The 25,482-nt window shown below is 34.5% G+C and overlaps 2 protein-coding genes across 2 annotated transcripts; both read right to left on the reverse strand.

Moving 5' to 3' along the window:
• Positions 1-16,613: 16,613 nt before the first annotated feature.
• LOC128039951 (uncharacterized) lies at positions 16,614-18,329 on the reverse strand. The gene is made up of 3 exons (XM_052628891.1): positions 17,917-18,329; positions 17,647-17,784; positions 16,614-17,547 (listed from the first exon to the last, which is right to left on the reverse strand). The coding sequence occupies exons 1-3, from the start codon at positions 18,327-18,329 to the stop codon at positions 16,614-16,616; spliced, it is 1,485 nt and encodes a 494-aa protein (XP_052484851.1).
• Positions 18,330-20,513: 2,184 nt separating this feature from the next.
• LOC105795863 (uncharacterized) lies at positions 20,514-21,581 on the reverse strand. Its single transcript, XM_012625519.1, has one exon. It carries the CDS (start codon positions 21,579-21,581, stop codon positions 20,514-20,516), a length of 1,068 nt encoding a protein of 355 aa, XP_012480973.1.
• Between the last annotated feature and the right edge of the window lie 3,901 nt (positions 21,582-25,482).

Genomic DNA, 25,482 nt, shown 5'->3' on the forward strand with positions numbered 1-25,482 from the left:
GATTAACGCTTCTACTACATTATATAATGCTATATCATATTGTATAATATATAATATATTAATAGTTTATATATATGCATTAATGATTAAACATTATAATATTGTGTAATACAACATATTTTCTTATAATTTATAATATAACAATAGTTATATATGTATTAAAGATTAAGTAATAGTTACATATTATATTATTATATTATGTAATAGTATATCATTTATTATAGTCGGTGATTAAAAGCGACTTAACCGATCAAATTCGAGCCAATTCAAACATATCGGTTGGTAAATTCGATTTTGATTTTGGACCAATTAATAGTTATATATATGCATTAATAGTTTTAAAATATATTATTACATTATGTATTGCTATATCACATACTATAATAGTAGCACAAAATATATTGTTTATTATATTACTAGTTGAAATATGCTTTTAGTCCCTATACTCTTCGTACATTTAAAAGTTAGTCCTTTCACTATATTATATAATGTTCTATAAAATATAATGCATAATATATTAATGCTACGTTTGGTTGAAGTATTATTTTTGCATATGTTTTAGTATATAAGTTAACAATAAACTAATTCAATTGGTAATATTTTGTAACAACCAAAAAGTCGTTGGTGTTAGAAAATACAGCTTTTGGACCCGTTTCAATAAATCGGGCATGTAAAAATGATAATATAGGTGAATTAAATCTTGAGTAAGTAATTTAGCGAATTAGTGATTAATTAAGGTAAAATGACTAAATTAAAAAGTTGTAAAAGTCAATCATTATGAATTTTTGAATAACTAAAAGATCAATATGGTAATTGGGCCATCTTGTGGATGACATGAAAACCCATTACCTTTGCTTAAATTGTAATTAGACATTAATTAATTAAATTTTAATGAAGTAAAACATAATTAATTAAGTTAAATCATAAACTAATCTAAGTATATATATCATTTTTGGTGGAAAGAAAGAGGGTATCATCTCTTTCAACTGAATTGGGAGAAGAAGAACACCTTAGACCTCGTTAACAAGGGTTTCAAGCTTTTAAACAGCAAATTGGTTCAATTTAGTCTATTTTTTTTATAATTTTAATGTTTTTGAACTCATGGGAGCTTAACCTAGCTAGCCCATGTATCAATTTGTAAAATTGCTAAAGTTTTAAAAGTTTCCATAGTTGAGAATTGAAAGTTTTAGGTGTTAAATTGATAGATTTTAAGCTTAGATATGAAAAGGACTAAATTGTAAAGCTTAATTGATAGTTTCATACACTAGAGGCTAAATTGAATAAATGATAAAATTGGTTGTAGAAATAAGAAATAGGAGGTCCCTAATAAATAATAGTGAAATCAGATTACAAATTGGAGTTTTAGATTGAAAATTATGTTAGTATCATTTTTAGGGATTAAATTAAAAAATTTATATAAATTGATAATTTACTGTGAATTGGTTGAATATTGATTTTGTTGTATGTTTTATGTTAATCCCTAGCTAACGCCGACCTAAATTCGTCGAGAGGGAAAGGAAAATCAAAAGTCGTCGATGAGTAGCTCAGAATTTTCGGTTTGCATTTCTATGATTCAGGACCTATTTAATTACTGCATTTTCATGTCATTTCACATCATATATTTTTTAGGTAAATCATTGATGACTATTTGAGTTGATTTGGTATGTATGAGATTAGTTTTCAAGATAGGGGCTAAATTGAATAAAGTATGAAACTTGGAATTTACTTGATATTTCTAAATTTACATGGACTTGTGTTGAAATATGTTACATAAGTTATGGAATTATGATATGTTGATTGATTTGATATTTTTGAATTGTAATTTGAATTGAATATAATGAATCGAAAGTGGAATACCCTATTAGTTGTTTGGACCAATTCAAATATAATTGGCATGCCATAAGGTTAGAATATTGTTGATAACCACCGTTGCCAGACACCCTGGGATGTTAGATTATAAACGTTGAGTCATCATTGTTGGGATCAAGAATGGTATTATAAATTGTTGTAGTGTCATTGTTGCCAGACAACTTGGGGTGATGAATTCGCGTATCTGTTCTGAGTCTGTGTCAAGTTAATAGGGTTAAGAAAACATTTAAATTGCTTAAATGGAAAGTAAAATGAAATGTGAACTTTCATTGTATGCGAATTGAATTGAGAATGAGCCCTAGGGGGTAGATTAAGTTTTGATGAACTTGTAAACTCGAAAATGATTGAATTAATAACATGGAATTATGTTTAATGTTTTCAACAAAGTAAATTATAATTGAATAAAAGAATGATATGTTTAGACATGCTTATAATGTAATAAGTTGCAAAGGTGATTATGTTTAAATTCATATGTATATATAATGATAGTTTTTTGTAAGAATAGATGAATGGTTGATATGTAAGATTGGTAAAACAATGTTTTATATGAAACTAAGGTGCTTGATATGAAATAGAATGAAAGGTTAGAAATTAAATATGTGTTACATAAACTTGTTTATAATGTTTGAATCATAGAAAATACCACTAAATGTTTTACTCAATGTACGGTTTTGTTTTCTCTGTGTGCAGGTAAGATAGAATTTCGGTAGATCGAGGAAGGACATCTCAGCATCCAGGAAACGAACCCAACTCAACAATGCTAGTGTAATTTCGGTTTTGTAATAGTTTGGCATTTACCTATCTAGTTGCGTCACTTTTGGTATATCTTGATATCCATATGAATGTGATTATCAAACTGGTATATGTGAATTTAGTTGATAGTGTGATTATGTGCTTATAATTAAGTTATATGTTTGTGATGTGTATAACGCTGCAATTGGACTTGATTTTGGATGAATTTGACATAGTTGACAAAAGCATAGATGTAGTAAATTAGTTAACCTAATTGAATTTGTTAAGATTTGATACATTATTGTATCATGGTATTGAGAATCATGTTTTGAGTGTTTGAAGTTAGCATGGTTTAGCTGGATGTTGTAATATATATGTGCAATTATTGAATGGAAGAAACTGCAAATTAAGGGTCTTAGATTTTGGAAAAATAGTATGTGACATCGCGACATCAAATGCATGTTGTTGGAACAAGAAATGACCTCTAATGTCATTTTGAAACAAGGAACCTTGTCGTCTTGACGAGACAAAAATAGTAAGTGATGTCGTGACGCGACATATTGTGCAGCGAAGTCTCGATGCAGAATTGTGATGTAACGACATTAACCCTATAATTTGAATATTTTACAATTCAGTCCTAATTTAACATCGAGTTTACTTTAAGGCTTACATAAGCCAGTATAAGATCCAAGAATGATTATTATTTGTATTTTTTATTTAAAGTTCTTATGGTTATATGCTTGATGATGTGATTTGTATTTAACTCGGTCATAGTTGCTCTAACAATAAATGTGACATATTGTAGCTCGGACCCGACGATCGGCTCGGGTCCGACGATCGGCTCGGGTATATGGTGTTACATATTTAGTCAATCCTATGCTTTATTTTAAGTAAAGAGAAGGAAAAATTTTCACTTAAAGTGAAAATGTCTTATTTTTTACAAGAATTTTTATTTATCTTTTTAGTTTCAAGTTTAAATTTGTACCAATTATTCTTTATTTTATGTCTAACTATTGTAATACATATGTAATAAATAAACATTTTCCTCATGTTATTACACTAGTAACCAAACGAGACATAATAGTTTTTATATGAATTAATGATTAAATATATCGGTTAATATATTAATCATTTACATATATGCATTAAGGTCGGGTTAAGCAATCGGTTGATTTGATGTTGTTGATTCGATTTTGAAATTCAAAACTGTTTAAACCAAATTAACCAACTTTAAAACTTTAAATGTAATATACATTTAAACCCAAACCCAAACCCAACCAAACCCAAATCTAAATACAATTTAAACTGTCTTCAAAACCCAATCTAAATAAAAATAAACTCATTCCAAATTAGAAATTAATATAAAGATAATAATATTAAATAAAATTTAATATTCATAAAAATATTAAACATTAATAAATAAAAATAAAATTAAAACCTCACTTCTCAAATCGTTAAAATTAAATTTATTACTAACATTATTAGTTTTTGTATAATAAATCATTTGTGATAAGTATAATACTAGTTATTGTATATTATCATTACATCTAAATTTAATAAATTTTAATAACTATTAATTTTATATTATTATACACATATAATAATAGTATTAAAATATTTTATATTCAATAAAAGTTTTAAAATTCTCTCACTTTATAGTTAAACATAACAACTTTATTATTAATTACTTTCGTTATTAATAAAATTTTAATATAAATGTGTAATCTTTATAAACACATTTTCATAAAATAAATAATTATCATTTGTTTTTATTTTATTTTATTTTATTTTAAGTAATATCATAAAATTATTTTAACTATTATCTATTATGGTTGTTCAACTATAAAATTGAGCTTTTTTAGGTTTTGGGTTGAATTTATCTCGAGCTCAAGTCATCTACCTCAAACTCAAATTTTCTCGAGCTCGAATTTCTTAATCACGAGCATTCTCGAGTTCAAATCTATTTACAAACATGAACTTTTTCGGATTGTTACTTGCTCAAATCAGCATGAAACGGGCTTTTACCCTCATGCTTGTTTTGCCAACTCTAACTATAAATATTGTAACACTCTTAACCCGTCTCCGTTACCGAATTAGGGTTATAGAGTATTACCAAGCAAAACAAAATATTTCACAATATTTTAGAACAATTATTCAAATAATTTATACACATACAATAAATAGTTCAACTTATGGTATAAGTACTCTTATAGGCCTTAAATTGAGCTACGAGGTCCTAAAAATAACATGGGAACGATCTGGAGTCAAACTAAAACAAATTAGAAAATTTCAGAAAAACTTGCAAAACTTGAAACCAGAGGTCACACGGTTGTGTGGCTAGGCCGTGTGACAAAGCCCAGACCATGTAAACATTCGAAGTCAGAATACACGGCTGTGTCCCAGCTTGTGTGTCCACCAGTGTGAGTATTCGAAATAGGGTCACATGACCGTGTAACAATCTGTTTTGGCTCACACGGCTGTGTTGCAGGCCGTGTGAATATTGCACCTATAATCAATAATTACACACGGCCATGCATGGTGACTATGTATGGCACACGACCGTGTAACAGCCTGTGTCTCAGGCCGTGTGCACCCTTTTAACCCCTAACTCAAGCAATGTCATTCATTATTCCTTGCACATTAAGACATGAAATATCTAGATCAATTCCTAGGTTCAAAAATATATTTAAATCACCAAATACATGCCCAAAATTTCATTCATCTCATGCCTAACCAATGTTCCATTCAAAGGCACCACATTTAATAATCATTCAAAACAACCATTCAACTATAAAAGGGAACACAACATGGTTCACCAATTCATACTCAATCTTCATCCAAAATGACCAAATAAATATAAACACACACATCAAATTGCCATTTCAAGCATTATGACCTTAATCTTAACATTAAGAATAGCAAACCAACACACATCAACCATACATATTTAATTCAACCATTTCACTAAATATGTCATTTAACATAACATTTATATATTGACAAAAAAGACCTATATACATGCCACATTCCAAATGAAATGTAAAGTTACCAAAATAGCTGGATAGAGTGAGCTTTCAGGCGATCCGTCTAGTCAGTCCGCAAATTTGGTAATTACAAAAGAATTAAAAACAAAGACCTGTAAGCTAATGAAGCTTAGTTAGTTCATAGTTTAAATCATCAAACTAAACTTACCTTGATTGATATTAAAATATAAAGAGATAACATACAATTCTTAATAGCCGAAGACACATTCTCAGATCACATTGGTTCATGATCACAAATCAACATATAATATGATAATCCTCATCACGAATAGTTCATCAATTCCATATTCAACATGTCATCAAAATAAATGTGCTAAAATATAAACAAGTATTTCATTAAACATTTAACACTTTCAAATAACTTAAATATGCATCAACACTTAAATCCATAAGTCAACCATGCATATTGTTAACATTTAGTCTGACGAACTAAGTAACTTGACTCAGATACCTTGGTAAATACACCACACCAAAGGCATCATAGATGCATAACATAGGCATCGAAGTGCAGACAAAAGCACGAATGTGCAAGCAGAGGCTCCGAGGTGTGAACAGAGGCACCAAAGTGCGAATAGAGGCACCGACGTGCAAACAGAGCCACCGAAATACAGAAAGAGACATTGTAACAGCCCAAACCTGGCCTAGACATTATGTTCGAATCTAGCGATGTAATATGATAATGTGTTTGAAAACCGATGCTCGTGTTGAAAAATCATAACTTTGCTTAAAACATTTTTCGTTTCGATCTCGTCATTATCTTTTATTAATCCTAAAATAGTGATTTTTATTCAGTCGCTAGTTTGCAAAATATTATACGTTGTGGAAGCTTTTTAAAACAGATTGTGTCCTTGTGGGTATTTTGCTAAAACACATGCATTTCTTTTAAAAACCCGTGTTTTATCTACCTCTTGCAGATATAAAACATAAAGCAGTATAAAATCCAAATTTTAAGCAAAAACTCATAGCGGCCAGTATTACAGAAAAATACCCCAAATAAAGCTTTAAAAAATAAGCATAATTAAATACGAAACAGTAAAAAGGAGTCGTGTGGCCACAGCTGAGTCCTCCGCTGCTCCAATCCGCCTAAGTCTAGGGATTACCTAAATAGATGAATCAGAAAGGTGAGTTTACGAAAACTCAATTTGTAATCCCCACATAAACAAGCAGACAGTATGCAATCATAGTCAGGGCCTAAGCCCATTGTCGAAACCACCTTTTTAAATTTGAAAAAAACAGGGATCTACTTTGAAAATAAAATGGGAGTCGCCACCGATCTTTTATTGAGATGTGATCGGATCACCTTGAAAACAATTTTAGGTCTGCGAATTTTGAGAAAATAGGTTCGGGAGTCGGTTACGCACGAGGAAGGGTTAGCACCCTCGTAACGCCCAAAATTGGTACCAAATTGATTGTTTAATGCCTTAGTGTCGAAATTTTGAAAAGATTTTAAAATACGATCCTTGATGAGAAAACTTGAATAAACTAGATTGAATGATAAGACGCACTTATTTCGAAGAAATAAATTATCACACTCAGTGAGTTAGGGTGTTACAATTCAATCTTCGAAATTAAATGTGTTCCTTTAAGAAAAACATGTGTTTAAAGAAGATTACTTGATTGTTTAAGTTAATCGAGAAATCAGAATCTAGTAAGTTAGGGTTCAATTTCTCGAAATTCTTAAACCTCAAATATCGCCTTTATTTTAAAATCGAGACAACAAAATGCCACATCCAGTAAGTTAGGATCCAACATTTTGTAATCTTAAGAACTTTATTTTAACGATCGTATGGTTTTAATAAAATGAAAAATTGATGATATAAATTCATCGAGAAGAATTGAAGTTCAGTAAGTTAGGGCACAATTCTCTCGAGAACTTATGAACACCAAGCCCTTTTTTAGAAGTTTTGAAATAAAACAATTATAATGTTTTAATGGAATGCAATTCTCGCAAAAGGAACATGATTGGATAACAATACATATAATGTAAAAGAAGAAATAAAATCTAAATTTAAACTAAAAACAATTAAGTAAGTGTTATGCAAATACCAACATTGAATTTAACCACATCATACAAACTTAAATACTAATAAATAAACAACCAATAAATCAAATAAAATAAATAATGATTAAACGACAAAATATTTATGTTTAAAACTAAAAAAAGTTCAAAGTTAATACTATGTTTTTGTGTACATATATATGAATACTAAAATATATTTGCATATAAATTATATATATATATATACAAAAGAATCATATAATTTTGTAATGAAAATAAGATTTAAGTTATTCTAAAATACATTATTTAAAGAAATAAAGTAGCTAATAGATATATTAAAAACAATGGAACCAATTATAATATTAAATTTGAAGATAAAGTATACAATAGAAATTTTGAAATAATTTTAATGAACTTAAAATATGTTTAAAATAATAATTTGATAGAATTTGTGTATTATTTTCTAAAAAATTGTGCGAATAAAAAGTTTGAAAACAATATTAAGCTAAATATCAAAATGATGTTAAAAATAATAGATTAAAATAAGAATTAATTTGTTTAAAACATTTTTGAAGATGAATTTAAATATGATAAAACAATTTTAAAAATGATACAATAATTATAATAAAACAGAGTTAAATACACAGTATAAATTACAAACAATTAAAGAAAGTACATTGCAATTCCAATAAACACGCAAGGACCTATTGGACAAATTAACCAATCGACCCATATTGCGCGGATCTTTTCCGGATCGGGTTACTATTCGGGTCGGGCCTTCAAAACGATACCGTTTCGGTGCCATTGCATTGGCTCTGAACAACGACGTTTTAAATCCTACGTTTAAAACTAAATAAACCCTAAAAAAAGCCTATCTTTACCTTAAAACAAAACGTAAACTAAAAAGAAAGGCTCAGCGTCGTTCTGGGTATTGAAGGTATTTGAGCAGTCGCCGATCCTAGCCCATACTCCGATGACGACAGAGAGAGCCAGGATTCGACCCCCAGGTACGTCTTTCCCTTTCCTCTTTATTGTTTTCTCTCTTAACTAATGACTATTGAACACAAAAAATAAGAGAAAAAAAGAAAACTGATACTAGCAAAATGAGAAAGAAAAAGAAACTCGAAAATCAACTTTCAATATTTTGATTATTTTTTTGTATTCTGAATGCGTAATCCGTTTACAGTGTTTGAATGACTTTCTTATAGCCCAATTTGCAAAAAATAAAAAATAAAATAAAATAAATACAAGGTTCACCCCAATTCTGTTATTTCCCTATCGGTTGCTGCCTCCGTGTGTTTTTGCAGGTATTCGGCCAGCCTGGTGGTACGGAGGTGGCCGTACGGATGTTTACGTGGCTGGGAGGCGTGGTGGTGCACGCGCGAGAGGAGCCTGACTTGCCTGCGGTGCAAATTGTTCCAGAAACCCTAGGGTTTCTGGTTGTTTCAAGCAAATGGGCCACTTCGAGTTGGGCTAGGGTTTGGGTCTGGTGTTGGGTTACTCGGGTTTGGGTATTAGGCCTACTATCGGGTTTGGAAAATGTATTTTGGGATTGGGTAATGGGTTAATTATTAGGCTATTGTAACTGGACTGATATTGTTGGACTTTTAATTTTTATTTGGCTTTATATATATATTTTTAAATGTTTGTGGGCCGGGCAAATTTGGGTTACTACAGTTGCCCTATTTGCTCATTGTCATGTAACGGGAATGAAGCAAAGACTTTGATAAAGCCAAATTTGCCTGGTCATACGGGATTTTGGTGTTGTTCTTCAAGTAGCCACATTCCATCCTACTGCATCTTCAGAGGTATAGGAATTGCTTCGATCCACTCCGCCAAAACGTCGGGGAGATAGGATTCGCTGTCTTCGATCTGCTCCACTACTGCTTAGGGAGATAAGATCTGAAATTTTCAACCTACTCCGCTGTTGCTCAGGGAGATAAGGCTTGTGACTTAAATCTGCTTCCCTACTCCTGGGGAAGATAAGATTCGCTGTCCTCGATCTGCTCCACTACTACTTAGAGAGATAAGATCTACAATTTTCAACCTACTCCACTACTGCTTAGGGAGATAAGGTTGGTGTCTTCGATCTGCTCCACTACTGCTTAGGGAGATAAGATCTGTAATTTTCAACCTACTCCGCTGCTGCTCAGGGAGATAAGGCTGGTGTCTTCGATCTGCTCCACTACTGCTTAGGGAGATAAGATCTGCAATTTTCAACCTACTCCTTTACTGCTCAGGGAGATAAGGCTTGTGACTAAAATCTGCTTAACTGCAATGTCGGGGAAGTAAGATTCACTGTTGTAGCTTCAATTTGTTCCACTGCACCGCCTGGGAAGTAAGATTTGAAATTCTTCGATCTATTCCCCTGTAATCTCAGGGAGATAAGACCTGATGCAATCTACTCTACTGTAATTTCAGAGAGATAAGATCCCTTATTTTAATCCGCTCCACTGTAATCTCAGGGAAATAGGATTACTAGCTTCAATCTGCTCCACTGTAATCTTGGGGAGATAAGATTTCTGGCTTCAATCTGCTCCACTATAACCTCAGGGAGATAAGATTTGAAATTATTCAGTCTATTCCACTGTAATCTCAAGGAGATAAGACCTGATGCGATCTATTCTACTGTAATTTCAGAGAGATAAGATCTTTTATTTTAACTTGCTCCACTGTAATCTCAGGGAAATAGGATTACTGGCTTTAATCTGCTCCACTATAACCTCAGGGAGATAAGATTTGAAATTATTCAGTCTATTCCACTGTAATCTCAAGGAGATAAGACCTGATGCGATCTATTCTACTGTAATTTCAGAGAGATAAGATCTTTTATTTTAACTTGCTCCACTGTAATCTCAGGGAAATAGGATTACTGGCTTTAATCTGCTTCACTGTAATCTCAGGGAGATAAGATTTCTGGCTTCAATCTGTTCCGCTATAACCTCAGGGAGATAAGATTCTTCGGTCTATTCCACTGTAATCTCAGGGAGATAAGACCTGATGCGATCTACTCTACTGTAATTTCAGAGAGATAAGATTCTTTATTTTAATCCGCTCCACTGTAATCTTAGGGAAATAAGATTACTAGCTTTAATCCGCTTCGTTGTAATCTCAGGAAGATAAGATTTCTAGCTTCAATCTGATCCACTGTAACCTCAAGGAGATAAGATTCTTCAGTCTATTCCCTTGTAATCTCAGGGAGATAAGACCTGATGCGATCTACTCTACTGTAATTTCAGAGAGATAAGATCCTTTATTTTAATCCGCTCCATTGTAATCTCAGGGAAATAGGATTACTGGCTTCAATCTGCTCCGTTGTAATCTCAGGGAGGTAAAATCCGCCATCTTTGATCTGCTCTTCTGTCGATGCAGGAAGGCAATATCTGCTATATTCATTAATCTATTCTCTGGGGAACATGCCCTATATAATGAACCTAATTATGCCTAATGATTAGGATGGCATGATCAAAATGAAACAAATGCTCCTAACTAGACTTGTGTGAATGGTGTTTGCATAAATGCAAAATTTTATTTTTCCGAGAATGATCCCGCTTAGGTTGTCATTACTCGAAATTTATTAAGGCTTTAACACTGACATGCTCCAACGCCTTCTTGTTTGACCGGCTTTTCTAAAGAAACACTTAGTTAGATTGCCCCCACTGTAAACCTCAAAGTTCAATCCATTAGGGCGTAAGATTTGTGCCATCATTCTCCCACTGTAATCCAAGGGTAGAAATATGTGGCTTTCCCTTTATCCTTTCCTATCACGATTCAAGGATACCAGATTTAAATCTTTTTGGTCCCTTACATCATTCCCAGGGTGTCGTACCAAAATATTATACACAAATGAAGGCTTTTTTCTTCGAGGAAACCTCTTCCTATTGCCTAATGATCATTGCTTGCTTGTTTTATTTAAGCTTTATCATCAACATGACCTTTTTGTAATTTTTTCAATCACTGTTCTGTCAACAAAATCTAAAAGGATTGTCTTGATTCAGACTTTTCCTTCTTAGATTTCTGACCTTTAAACTTGGTTCGTTCTAAACAAAAGTCCTGTTTCATGGTTACTGTATTATTTAGAAAATTTTTCCGAGTAATATGTAGAACTTCCACTCTGAAAGTTTTATTAGTCCATTAATCCTTATTCTAATGCAACATGCTTGCACAAAGAACAAAACAATGGATAGAATAGACTTGATTTGAGAGCATAACTTGCAATGAATAAATTATCAAGAATATTGAGAATAAAAGAGGAATTGACTTGTGTCTTGAAAAAGAATGAAGTATTCCAAGAAAACAAATATGGCTAGCATAAAAAACTAGATGCCCCAGATATTGCAGCTTGAATTTCTCTGTACAAACTTTCTGAAGACCTTTCTGAGTTTGACATGTGTTTATGAGATCTACAGTACTCTGTCAACGCTCCAAGATGTCGCATACCCTTTCCCATTGATTCAGGTATAGCAAGATTGTTACATGGCCTAATCTGAACAAAAAATGAACTACTCTGATCACCTCATGCCCCATTCTGATCATTATTTGAGCCGCCCCCTTTTTTTGGGGGGGTTTCAACTCAAATCCCCTTTGTTCTCAAGGCGCCCTTTGCGGGTTTTCACCTTGGCCTCTCCATTTTCTTTTTGATTTATTTTTTGAATTTTTTTTGGACTCAAAGTGCCTTTTTTTAGGAATCAAAGCGCCCTTTGTGGGTTTTCACTTTGGTCCCTTTTCCTTCAAGTGAAGTATTTCTTGACTGAATTCGAGTTTACAGGATTTGGCAAGTTTTTACCATCTATCTCACTTAGAATTAAAGCTCTACCAGAAAAGGTCTTCTTTACAACATAAGGACCCTCCCAATTTGGCATCAATTTTCCTTTAAAGTCTTTCTGTATAGGAAGAATTTTCTTCAACACCAGATTGCCTTCGTGGAATTCTTTGGGACGAACTTTTTGTTATAGGCTTGCATCATCCGTTTTTGATACATATGACCATGCTGGATGACTTTTAACCTTTTCCCTTTTATTAAGTTCAACTAGTCGTATCGAGACTGAACCCATTCTGCTTCATCCAATTTTAATTCAGCTAATACCCGAAGAGAAGGAATCTCCACCTCAATAGGTAAAACGGCTTCCATCCCATAAACTAGAGAAAAGGGTGTTGCCCCGGTAGAAGTTCTAACGGATGTTCAATAAGCAAGGAGAGCAAATGATAACTTCTCATGCCAATCCTTGTACGTTTTAGTCATTTTCCCCATAATTCTTTTAATGTTCTTATTGGCCGCCTCCACTGCACCATTCATTTTTGGACGATACGGCGATGAGTTATGATGTTTGATCTTAAATTTGCTGCAAACTTCAGCTATTGTGCTATTGTTCAAATTCAACGCATTGTCGGATATGATTTTCTCAGGCATTCCATATCGAAAAATGATCTCCTTTTTCAAGAACTTGCTGACTTCGTGACACTTGCGTATGAAGAAGCTTCTACCCACTTGGTAAAGTAATCAATGACTACGAAGATGAAATGATGCCCATTAGAAGCCTTTGGTGATATCGGCCCAATAACATCCATACCCCACATGGAAAACGACCATGGTGAAACCATTGGCGTGCATCCCACAGATACCCTCACGGACTTCCTCCAAAATTTTATTGGCTTCCCTGGCATCCACACATCTTAACAGTACTTGATCATTCCTTATTTTGTATAGCACTTCCTCATCTAAGACATATTCAATGGCTATTCTTCTCAGAGTTCTCTTGTCATTCTCTGTTGCTTGACTAGGGTACTCTCGGTTCTTCACATACTGTAGGATACTTTGATACCAAGGATGATCATCTTTTCCCTCCTCCTCGATACTATAGCAATGAGCTGCGATTTCATAGATACTCATTTGAATAGGCCTCATTACCTCACATCTGTTCACCTGAATCAACGAAGCTAGAGTAGCCAATGCATCAGCCATTTGGTTTTCCTCTCGTGGGAGATAACAGAAGGTGATATCGTCAAACTCATCAACCAATTCGAGGACTAGCTTTCTATAACTGATTAACTTAGGGTCTCTAGTTTCCCATTCCCCTTTAAGTTGGTATATCACCAATGCGGAATCCCCATACACTTTTAGCACTTTGATTTTCTATTCAATGGCCTCACAAATACCCATAATACATGCTTCATATTCTGCCATATTATTTGTGCAATCGAAGTCCAACTTGCTAGCGACAGGATAATAATCTCTACTTGGGGATATCAAGACTGCCCCGATTCCATTACCCATAGCATTTGAAGCTCCATCGAAGTTTAACTTCCATATGTGGTCTATTTGAGAGTTTTCTTCAATGTTTGCCACATACATTAAGTCCTCATTTGGAAAATCGAAGTTTAAAGACTCATAATCTTTCAAGGCTCTGCTGGCTAGAAAATCAGCTATTGCACTTCCTTTTATAGCCTTCTGACTTACATATACTATGTCAAATTCAGAGAGTAAAATTTTCCATTTAGCCATTCTCCCATTTAAAGCAGTTGATTCCATCATGTACTTTAAAGGATCCAACTTTGAAATCAGCCAAGTCGTATGATACAACATGTATTGCCTTAGTCTTCAAGTTGTCCAAATTAAAGCACAACACAACTTTTCAATTGACTAGTACCTCATTTCACAATCAGTGAATTTCTTGCTGAGATAGTATATTGCCCTTTCTTTCTTTCCTGTCTCGTCATGTTAGTATTGGAGCATTAGCCAAGTATTGCTTTATCTTGTCAAAAGCTTTCTGACATTCCTCATCCCATTCTCTCGGATTATGTTTCTTCAGAAGACGAAATACTGGATCACATTTTTCAGTCAATTGTGAAATGAACCGAGCAATGTAGTTTAACCTTCCTAGGAAACCTCGGACCTCTTTCTGAGTGCTTGGAGGTGGCAGATCTTGTATTGCTTTAAATTTATTCGAGTCAATCTCAATCCCCTTCCTACCGACTATGAAGCCCAACAACTTTCCTGATCTGGCTCCAAATATGCATTTTGCTGGGTTGAGCTTGAGCTGAAATTTTCTCAATCTTAAGAATAATTTCCTCAATACTCGGAGATGTTCTTCTTCAGTTCTAGATTTTGCAATCATATCATCAACATAAACTTCGATCTCCTTATGCATCATGTCATGAAACAAAGTCACCATTGCCCTTTGATACGTTGCTTCCGCATTGTTCAATCCAAAGGGCATTACTTTGTAACAAAACGTTCCCCATAAGGTAATGAATGTGGTTTTCCCCATATTTTCAGGATGCATATTTATTTGATTGTACCCAGAAAAGCCATCCATGAAAGAAAATAATGAGTAGCCAGCTGTGTTATCTACCAAAGTATCAATGTGAGGCAACGAAAAATTGTCTTTTGGACTAGCCTTGTTCAAGTCCCTATAATCCACGCACATTCGTACCTTTCCATCTTTTTTGGGAATAGGAACGATGTTTGCTACCCATTCTAAAAATTAGACCTCTTGTAAGAAACCAGCGTCGAACTGCTTTTTGACCTCTTCTTTTATTTTCAACATAATGTCGGGTCTCATTTTTCTGAGCTTCTGCTGAACTGGTTTACAATTTTCTTTTATAGGTAAACGATGTACCACAATGCTAGTATTTAGCCCTGGCATATCCTGGTATGACCATGCGAAAACATCTTTGAACTCTCGGAGTAACTCAATGAGGTCATGTTTTGTCTTTGCAGTGATATCAGTTCCAATTTTCACCTCCTTTCCTTCCTCTAGGCTCACAATTTCTAATGATTCTTTATGAGGTAGGATTTGTTTATCATCTTGTTCCACTATCCTCAATAAGTCCGGAGATACGCCACAGTCTTCGTCATTTTATAAATAATGAGATCCCTCCGAACACATGTCTTGCTCAAAAAGAGACTCCGTGTTTGAAACAGCATCACTCATGTCATTGATATCTGAGGACCTATGGGAATACACCAAAGAATATACAAAAAATATATAAATTTATGAATAATTATTTGTACAATCAGGTTATAAATATAATGAAATAATCATTTGGAAGACAATCAGTCAAATGGAAAATATTTACTTGCTTGGAAAGAATAAAAGAATAATTGCTTGAAATAAATGCAAAGATGTATTTTATTAGAATAATGATATTTAGACTTAAGCCTATTTCACAAAGGATTTCTTATTATTCTTAGGCTAAAAACAACAAGAATGTTTTGAACATTACTCTGAATAAGCTCTAAAGACTACAGGTATTTCTTCTGCAGTCCAATTGTTTAGCTCACTCCCAGGTTCGTAAGGGCAAATCTCCAACAAGGTCCTTCTTTCAATTGTCTCTATAGCATTGATGTGAAAATTTTCCAACATTTCTTCAATGCTTTCCCTTCTGGATACCCCTTGCTTAGGGTAAATAAACCCACCTGACACAAAGGATTTAGATATGTGGGGGAAGGTCAAAGGCTCCCACTTGACTTCCTCTCTGCTTAAACGTGCCCTTCTTCTCTCTTGTCTTTTCTCCGCTTGTTTCTTCTTCTGCTTCATGTCTGGCTTGTATCCTAAACAATCAAACTTTTCCTTCAGCATCGGTGCTTCAATCTTTCCTTGAAGATATTTTCCCAACCCTTTCCCGAGTGACACTCCTCTTCCAATCATCAATCGCAACCCCATCTCTGTGGTCCTGGATATTTTTGGTATCGAAATTCTGCTTCCTTCAGCAATAAACACGCGTTCACAAATTCTAATGACTGAAAAGAACATTCCTCTACCTCCTCGTTAATTTCCATATAAGGTGCATCACCATTTACTGTTGAGATGATATCTTCCTCTGCATTTATTGTTATCAACCGTCCCTCTGATACTAACTTCACCTTCTGATGTAGCGGTAAAGGTACTGCCCCGACTGAATGTATCCACGGTCTCCCCAATAAATAGTTGTAGAAAGGCTTACTATCCATTATCAGGAAATCCACCTCATAAGTAGTTGGGCCAATCATTAGCGGGTACTTCAATTCTCCCCATAACCCTCCTTTCGATTCCATCAAATGCCCTGACTATGCTCTGGCATGCTTTCATGTGTGAACTATCCACCAGTAACCGATTGAGAGTAGATAAAGGCAATACGTTTAGTGCAGATCCATTATCGACCAAGACCCCTAGCAGTGTGTACCCCTTGCATCGGGTAGTAATGTGCAAAGCCTTAGTAGAACCTCTACCGCCAGACGATATTTCGTCATCATTGAAGAAGATAAAATTGTCAGCACTTATATTGTTGACCAACCGGTCTAGCTTGCTTACTAAGATATCATCAGCCACATATGTTTCATTTAGTACTTTCATCAGTGCACTTCGATGCACTTCAGAACTTAAGAGCAAAGCTAATATAGAAATGCAGGTCGACTGTTTGTGCAATTGCTCCACAACACTGTATTCGCTATGTTTTAAAAACTTCAAAAACTCCTTTGCCTCATCTTCTTTTATTGGTTCATTAACCAATGGCTCAACTTCCATTGCCTTCCCTTTCCTCTGTTCTTTTTTCCAATTCTTCTCTCTTGACGATTCTGCTTGAGCGTCATATCGTTTCCTATTGCGCGTGTAAGAACCCCTTTCCTGATATTCTTTTACCATATTTCCCTCAACTTCTTTTCCTGGGATTGTCACATTGCATCTGTAATTCCACGAGACCATTTTATCATCCTTATATGTGAAACTTGACGGTTTCATGATTACAATTTTTGGTGTTACCTGAACCCTAGCCTCATTATTCTTAGGGCGTGAAATAATGACCACAAGATGATTTATTTTCGATGTCCCTGTTCCTGACTCTGTCGCGCATATGCTCCTCCTTTCTTCCACATCTTCATAGAACCTCATCTCCTTGTTATCCATCATGCTTTGAACCAAAGCCCTGAACCCTTCACATTATTGGATTCCGTGCCCTATTTTATGGTGGAATTCACAATAATTTCCCATCTCATGCCCTTCCTCAAAACCTGAAATAACTAACCCTCTTTTTGCCATCTCTTTCCAGACCCATTTCAATGGAGTTTTTACTTCAGCAATGTCAGTCTTGACTTCTTCCCCCGTACCTTCGCCCAACATATTCACTCCCTTATCATCATGATTGGGCAACGGACTTTCTGTACTGGGTGAATCATCAAATTTGACAACACCCAATTTGATAAGTCCTTCTACTACCTTCTTGAAAGCGATACAATTTTCTATTGAGCGCCCTGAAATTCCCGCATGATAGTCACATTGTACGTTCGTGTCATACCATTTTGGATATGGGGGTTGTAGAGGATTCAAGTAACGAGGAGCAATAACATGTGCATTAAATAAATTCTGATACAGCTCTTTATATGTCATTGGAATGGGCGTGAATTGGGGCTTCTTAGTATTTTGCCTCATTCCTGATTCTTGTTTTGATGAGCCTTGTTGATCAGCAACCATCTTCCTTGGTTGATTCACTGTAATTGATTTACTGTATGCGTTCACATTGTTTACTTCACTTTCTCTTTTCTTTGGAGCTGACCTTCGATTATTCTCCCCACTATCTATTTTTCTGCTTTTAATAGCATGTTCAATCATTTCGCCATTCATGATTATATCCGAGAAACTCTTTGAGGCACTTCCTAACATATGGGTGATAAACGGCGCCTTCAATGTGTTGATGAAAAGCATCGTCATTTATTTTTCCAAAAGTGGTGGTTGAACTTGAACTGCAATCTCTCTCTACCTCTGTACATACTGTCTAAAAATTTCGTTTGATTTCTTTTCCAAGTTCTGCAAAGTGATTCTATCAGGCATTATTTCAGATACATGATTGTACTGTCTCATAAAAGCATGCGCCAAATCCCTCCAAGTGCCAATTTTGGTTCGGCTCAACTGGTTATACCATTTAGATGCTGCTCCAATGAGGCTATCCTGAAAACAATGTATTAATAGCTGATCATTGTTAATGTACCCAGTCATTCTCCTACAGAACATATTAATATGGGCTTCAGGGCAACTGGTCCCACTATATTTCTCAAATTCTAGCATCTTGAACTTATAAGGGAGCACTAAATTCGGGACCAGAATCAGATCTTTTGCATCTATTCCAAGATAACTTTCAATGTTTTCTATTGCTTTAAACTTCTCTTCAACCCATTTCCATTTCTCCTCAAACTGTTTTGGCAATTCTTCTTTTACTTTATCCTTTTCAGCTACTTCATCGAAATTCGAGACAGCAAGATTTATCAGGTTCTCACCAGGGTTAGAGCCTAATCCGGCTTGGAAGTTCATCGGTATTGGAGTATCGGTTTGAAACTGCTAAGGCTTTATTGAAACAGAGGATCTACACTGATGCACCTCAGTTTGAACCTGCACATACGAAGGCGTAAAGCCTGAAGCATAGGTGGGTCCATCCTTGTCTTCTTCTTCATCATTAATCATAGGACCTTTCCCCTTATTTACCCCTTTAGTCAGTAATTGCGTTAGCTCAGCCATCATGTCCTTTTGAGATTCTAGCATCCTTTCTGTCATGTCATGTTGAATTTTTTCAAATTGCTCCTTCATTTGCATCTGTAACTGATCCTCCATTTCCTTTTGAAGTCGCTCTAACTTTTTCAATCTTTGATCCATAATTTTTGACTTTGCACGGGAACCGTAGCAGTGCTTGGTTGATGAGTTTTTGTTGGTGTCCAGGTTAGCTGAGGCATAATTTTAACCAATTAAAACCCATTTTAATAATCTTGAATGCATATGATGTCATGTAATGCAATCTATGGAATGAATGCAAAAAGGTGTCGATTCTAATCCAATTTCTTTTAGAAAACTTTATTGATAAACAAAATTCTTTACATAAAATGGATTACAAATATGGCTTTGCCTTAATGCTCAAATTTTTAACTTCCTTTAACAATGAAGCTAAATCCTGACCCTGATCTGATTCCAGCTCATACTTTGTGCTTAAAACGTTAGCCTGAATTGCCATTGTTTGTAAATAATTTGCTACTTCCTGAATCTGAGACACGACCTTACCCATAATGTAATCTCTGTTCTGGATTTGATTCTGTGAGTGATAAAGTTGTTCCCTCCAATGCTCTTCATTTCCCTCCAAGAATTTGATCCGTTGTCCACAGCCTTGTAATGCGTACTCCAATTCTTCCATCCTCTTTTTCATTTCTTCAATCTTGCACAGACTTGCCTTTAATTCTACCACAGAGTTACGACTTCTATACGACGCAAGTGACCTTTCGAGTTCTGCTATTCTATTTTTTAGTTTTGCTTGATGGTTTTGAGTTTCTAACATCTGTCGTGCTAGAGTCTCTTTCTGTACTTGTGTTTCTTGAAACTTTTTTTCCTACCGATCGGCTTTACTTCTTTCTTTCTCGATCTCCTGTCGCCACTGCTCTGCTGTCTTTCCCAGCCCAACAGTTCTCATTGATAGTCGTAACTTCTTGTAATTCGTCTTTAGACTAACTAGGTCCCCCTCTACTTTATTCTTTCCCTTTCTTAATTTTTCAGCCTTTAATTTTTGAACGTCAACATCTAACCTTAAATGCATCTTTTCCTCTTCTAATCGTTCTATCTTCTTTTCAAGCTCTAAATTCTTTTTTTCAAAATCTTGCTTTATAATTTCCAACTCTGGATCACTTGTAAATACTCTTCCATTGGTTGAACACCCTCTGAGTTTAACTCCGGAATATTATCATTAACTCTCTTGCTTCGCCACTCACTATACTCAAGAGTCGTCATTAAGCCCACCGATAACCTTTTCATCCTATGAGCCTGATTCCATGCTTGAGAAATTTCTTTTACCTTCTTCTTGTAATTATCTCCTCGATACGAGAACTCACACTGAGCTAAACCATGCGTTGCCGGTACAAACTATCTTGAACCATATTGTCTCAGTAGAAGCAAAGGTGCATATCCAACGGCTCCCCAAATTCCAAGCAAAGGAACCCAATCAAAGCTCCCGCATCTATACAGAATTCTGCTAGGAATCAGCCAAGGAGCTCTCCACTCAACATCTTCCTCTTGAAGATTTTGGAGAATTTTAGTCCAATTTTCTTCCGATATGTCGTCCCTTCGTGGCGTAGCCACTATCTCTTTTAACGGAGAGTAATGTTCAGAGAAAACCCGGTACAAAATCTTGTCGACCTTCCAGAACTGACTATGAAGCCAGGCTAGTAACAACTGCGCACAACCTATAAATCTGCCCTCGCTAGCTCGCCTGCATGCGTTCAAAGATCTAAACGTTTCAGCCAAAATCCCAGGAACAAGCGTAACCCCTTTATCCAGTAGATCAAAAAGATCTGCAACTGCCTCATCAACTTGCCCCAGTGCTCTAGGGAAGATCACCAACCCGTAAATACTCAAAGCAAACATATCCACTTTCTTTTTCATATCTGGATGTGCTAGAATCAAATCTCGCAAATTCCTGCATGGGATACATTTACACTCACCCTTCTGCTTGATCCTGGCCGTGATCCATTTCTCACTCATTCCCGTAATATTCAATAATTTCTTCCAGAATGCTGGGACATATGCGGCTCTGGAATACGCTTTATCAACCTGAAGCCTTGGGCAATACAGTAAAGCTGTATATTCCTCCACTGTAGGCACCAAATCTACATTCCCAAAAGTAAAACAGCTATATGCAGGGTTCCAATATTGAGTAAAGGCTCGAAACCAATGTTCATCTACGTTGATGTCAAATAGGTACGGCAAGTCCCCATAATTAGAGTAGAACAACTGTTTGGTCTCATCGTTCCACCGATCCCATATCTCTCTTAACTCTTGAAGGTTATTCTGCGTCACACTAATACGAATGTAGTCCCATAGCTCTGACACATATCCCTTAGCTAAACTGTCTCCTTTCTCCAATTGCCCTTTCTCTGACCATATACGGACACTGGCATTGTCTTCCACTTTATCAAGAAATTCATTTGCCATGACAATTTTCTAATTTAGTAACTGAACTTGAATCGACACTCTTTGAAATATGCAGTGACATGCAAAAACATCAACAAAACACGAACAAGTTAGTACAACACAAAAAAAAATTCAAAGCAAGTATAAGAAACACATACACCTATCTGGGCAATCACTAGAGATTGGAATAATTCTAACTAGGTTGAGTTCCTAAGTCCACTATATGGAGTTTGGTTCTAAATTTAAGGTACCTGAACCAGCAGATTCCTCGATCTTCATCCATTATAGGCTCATACAGACCGAGTTCGGTTCAGGGGAATACATTTCCCTATGGCTGCACGGAGATAAAAATCTCACGAAGACATAGGTACGGATGTATTCCGAAAGTGATTCACTATCCTGCATGGAGGTGAAAACCTCACGAAGGAGTAGCTTCTCACGAAGGAGTAGCTTCTCACTCCCACTTAAAAGGGTAAGACTAAAAAGTCTTTATGCAATATGATGCCAAAAATATAGAGCTTAATTTACAGTAATCATACAAACAAATGCAAAGAGAATATCGTAATTTTTCAAATCAAATTTTTAATTTTCGACAATAAGACAAAAAAAACAATCTCATTTATGGCTTGACTCTCTAAATGTTCCTCAGTGGAGTCGCCAACCTGTCGAAACCACCTTTTTAAATTTGAAAAAAATAGGCATTGACTTTGAAAATAAAATGGGAGTCGCCACTGATCTTTTATTGAGGTGTGATCGGATCACCTTGAAAACAATTTTAGGTCTACGAATTTTGAGAAAATAGGTTCGGGAATCGGTTACGCACGAGGAAGGGTTAGCACCCTCGTAACGCCCAAAATTGGTACCAAATTGATTGTTTAATGCCTTAGTGTCGAAATTTTGAAAAGATTTTAAAATACGATCCTTGATGAGAAAACTTGAATAAACTAGATTGAATGATAAGACGCACTTATTTCGAAGAAATAAATTATCACACTCAATGAGTTAGGGTGTTACAATTCAATCTTCGAAATTAAATGTGTTCATTTAAGAAAAACATGTGTTTAAAGAAGGTTACTTGATTGTTTTAAAGAAGGTTACTTGATTGTTTAAGTCAATCGAGAAATCAGAATCCAGTAAGTTAGGGTTCAATTTCTCGAAATTCTTAAACCTCAAATATCGCCTTTATTTTAAAATAGAGACAACAAAATGCCACATCTAGTAAGTTAGGATCCAACATTTTGTAATCTTAAGAACTTTATTTTAACGATCGTATGGTTTAATAAAATGAACACTTGATGATATAAATTCATCGAGAAGAATTGAAACTTAGTAAGTTAGGGCACAATTCTCTCGAGAACTTATGAACACCAAGCCCTTTTTTAGGAGTTTTGAAATAAAACAATTATAATGTTTTAATGGAATGCAATTCTCGCAAAAGGAACATGATTGGATAACAATACATATAATGTAAAAGAAGAAATATAATCTAAATTTAAACTAAAAACAATTAAGTAAGTGTTATGCAAATACCAACATTGAATTTAACCACATCATACAAACTTAAATACTCATAAATAAACAACCAATAAATCAAATAAAATAAATAATGATTAAACGACAAAATATTTATGTTTAAAACTAAAAAAGTTCAAAGTTAATACTATGTTTTTGTGTACATATACATGAATACTAAAATATATTTGCATATAAATTATATATATATATATATACAAAAGAATCATATAATTTTGTAATGAAAATAAGATTTAAGTTATTCTAAAATACATTATTTAAAGAAATAAAGTAGCTAATAGATATATTAAAAACAATGGAACCAATTATAATATTAAATTTGAAGATAAAGTATACAATAGAAATTTTGAAATAATTTTAATGAACTTAAAATATGTTTATAATAATAATTTGATAGAATTTGTGTATTATTTTCTAAAAAATTGTGCTAATAAAAGTTTGAAAACAATATTAAGCTAAATATCAAAATGATGTTAAAAATAATAGATTAAAATAAGAATTAATTTGTTTAAAAACATTTTTGAAGACAATTTAAATATGATAAAACAATTTTAAAAATGATACAATAATTATAATAAAACATCAAAAAATAGAGTTTAAATAAAATTTGAACATAAAAAAACGAAATTAAATAAATATGCATAGCAAGTTCCAACTAATAGTGTATAATGAATTTGAAAATATTAATAATAAATCAAAATAATAATTTAATAGATTTTAAAACTATAGCAACCATGAATTTAAAATATTATTAAAAGCTAAATATCAAAAAAATATGTTAAATTTTATAATAAAAGAAAGTAAAACTGATTCTAATTTTTAAAAATTTTGTTGAATTTGAAAAAGAAAATTAGATTTGTATTAAATTGAAATCTATTTCAGAATTGAGGGACTAATCAGGCAATTAAACGCAAGCATTAAAATAATCACAATCCATCACAAAAACGACACCGTTTGGGTCTGGATCCAAATGAAAATAGAGTTAAATACATGGTATAAATCACAAACAATTAAAGAAAGTAAATTACAATTCCAATAAACACGCAAGGACCTATTGGACAAATAAACCAATCGACCCATATTGCGCGGATCCTTCCTGGATCGGGTTACCGTTCGGGTCGGGTCTTCAAAACGATGCCATTTTGGTGCCATTGCATTGGCTCTGAACGGCGACGTTTTAAATCCTACGCTTAAAACTAAATAAACCCTAAAAAAAACCTATCTTTACATTAAAACAAAACCTAAACTAAAAAGAAAGGCTCAGCGTCGTTCTGGGTATTGAAGGTATTTGAGCTGTCATTGATCCTAGCCCATACTCCGATGACGACGGAGAGAGCCAGGATTCCACCCCCAGGTATGTCTTTCGCTTTCCTCTTTATTGTTTTCTCTCTTAACTAATGACTATTGAACACAAAAAATAAGAGAAAAAAAGAAAACTGATACTAGCAAAATGAGAATGAAAAGAAACTCGGAAATCACCTTTCAATATTTCAAATTTTTTTTTGTATTCTGGATGTGTAATCCATTTACAGTGTTTGAATGGCTTTCTTATAGCCCAATTTGCAGAAAATAAAAAATAAAATAAAATAAATACAAGGTTCATCCCTATTCTGTTATTTCCCTATTGGCTGCTGCCTCTGTGTGTTTTTGTAGGTATTCGGCCAGCCTGGTGGTACGGAGGTGGCCGTGCGGATGCGTGCGTGGCTGGGAGGCGTGGTGGTGCACGCGTGAGAGGAGCTTGGCTTGCCTGCGGCACAAATTGTTCCAAAAACCCTAGGGTTTCTAGATGTTTCAAGCAAATGGGCCACTTCGAGTTGGGCTAGGGTTTGGGTCTGGTGTTGGGTTACTCGGGTTTGGGTATTAGGCCTACTATAGGGTTTGGAAAATGTATTTTGGGTTTGGGTAATGGGTTAATTATTAGGCTATTGTAACTAGACTGATATTATTGGACTTTTAATTTTTATTTGGCTTTATATTTTTTTTTTTAAATGTTTGTGGGCCGGACAAATTTAGGTTATTACACCCATTTTGGTAACAATTTCAGTTTCAGTTAGGGCCTTAACCCATTACAATACAGAAGCAGTCATGCATTTGGGCCTTGGCCCATTACAGTATCAATACTCAGTACAGTAATAGATATGCAGTATCAAATCCTACCCAACCGGCCTCTACACTCCAACTCCGTCCAACCCTACACTCCATCTAGGGATATAATCAACCCACCCATCCCTACACTCCAAAAAGTACCGAATGCGGCACTAGGCAGTAGTTTACAGCTAAGCTGCCAATAATTTAGGCTCGAGGCCTTTCAGTATAACAATCATTCAGTCAATTAGGGGTCTAGGTAAGCTTACCGACCCTACAGTAGGTCTACAGTCGACTCGGACGA

This window comes from Gossypium raimondii, chromosome 3, assembly GCF_025698545.1.
Source record: "Gossypium raimondii isolate GPD5lz chromosome 3, ASM2569854v1, whole genome shotgun sequence".
Classification (NCBI taxonomy): Eukaryota; Viridiplantae; Streptophyta; class Magnoliopsida; order Malvales; family Malvaceae; genus Gossypium; species Gossypium raimondii.

Bases quoted from the DNA above. Each gene is read 5' to 3' on its own strand.
- LOC105795863 (XM_012625519.1), bottom strand. From the start codon at position 21,581: ATGGCAAATGAATTTCTTGATAAAGTGGAAGACAATGCCAGTGTCCGT.
- LOC128039951 (XM_052628891.1), bottom strand. From the start codon at position 18,329: ATGACGATGCTTTTCATCAACACATTGAAGGCGCCGTTTATCACCCAT. The intron at 17,785-17,916 runs GTATGACACGAA...TGATTCACCCAG, and splicing joins CAACCCCCATATCCAAAATG to TACAGAAAGTCCGTTGCCCA. The intron at 17,548-17,646 runs GTTAGTTATTTC...TGAAGGGTTCAG, and splicing joins AAAGAGATGGCAAAAAGAGG to GGCTTTGGTTCAAAGCATGA.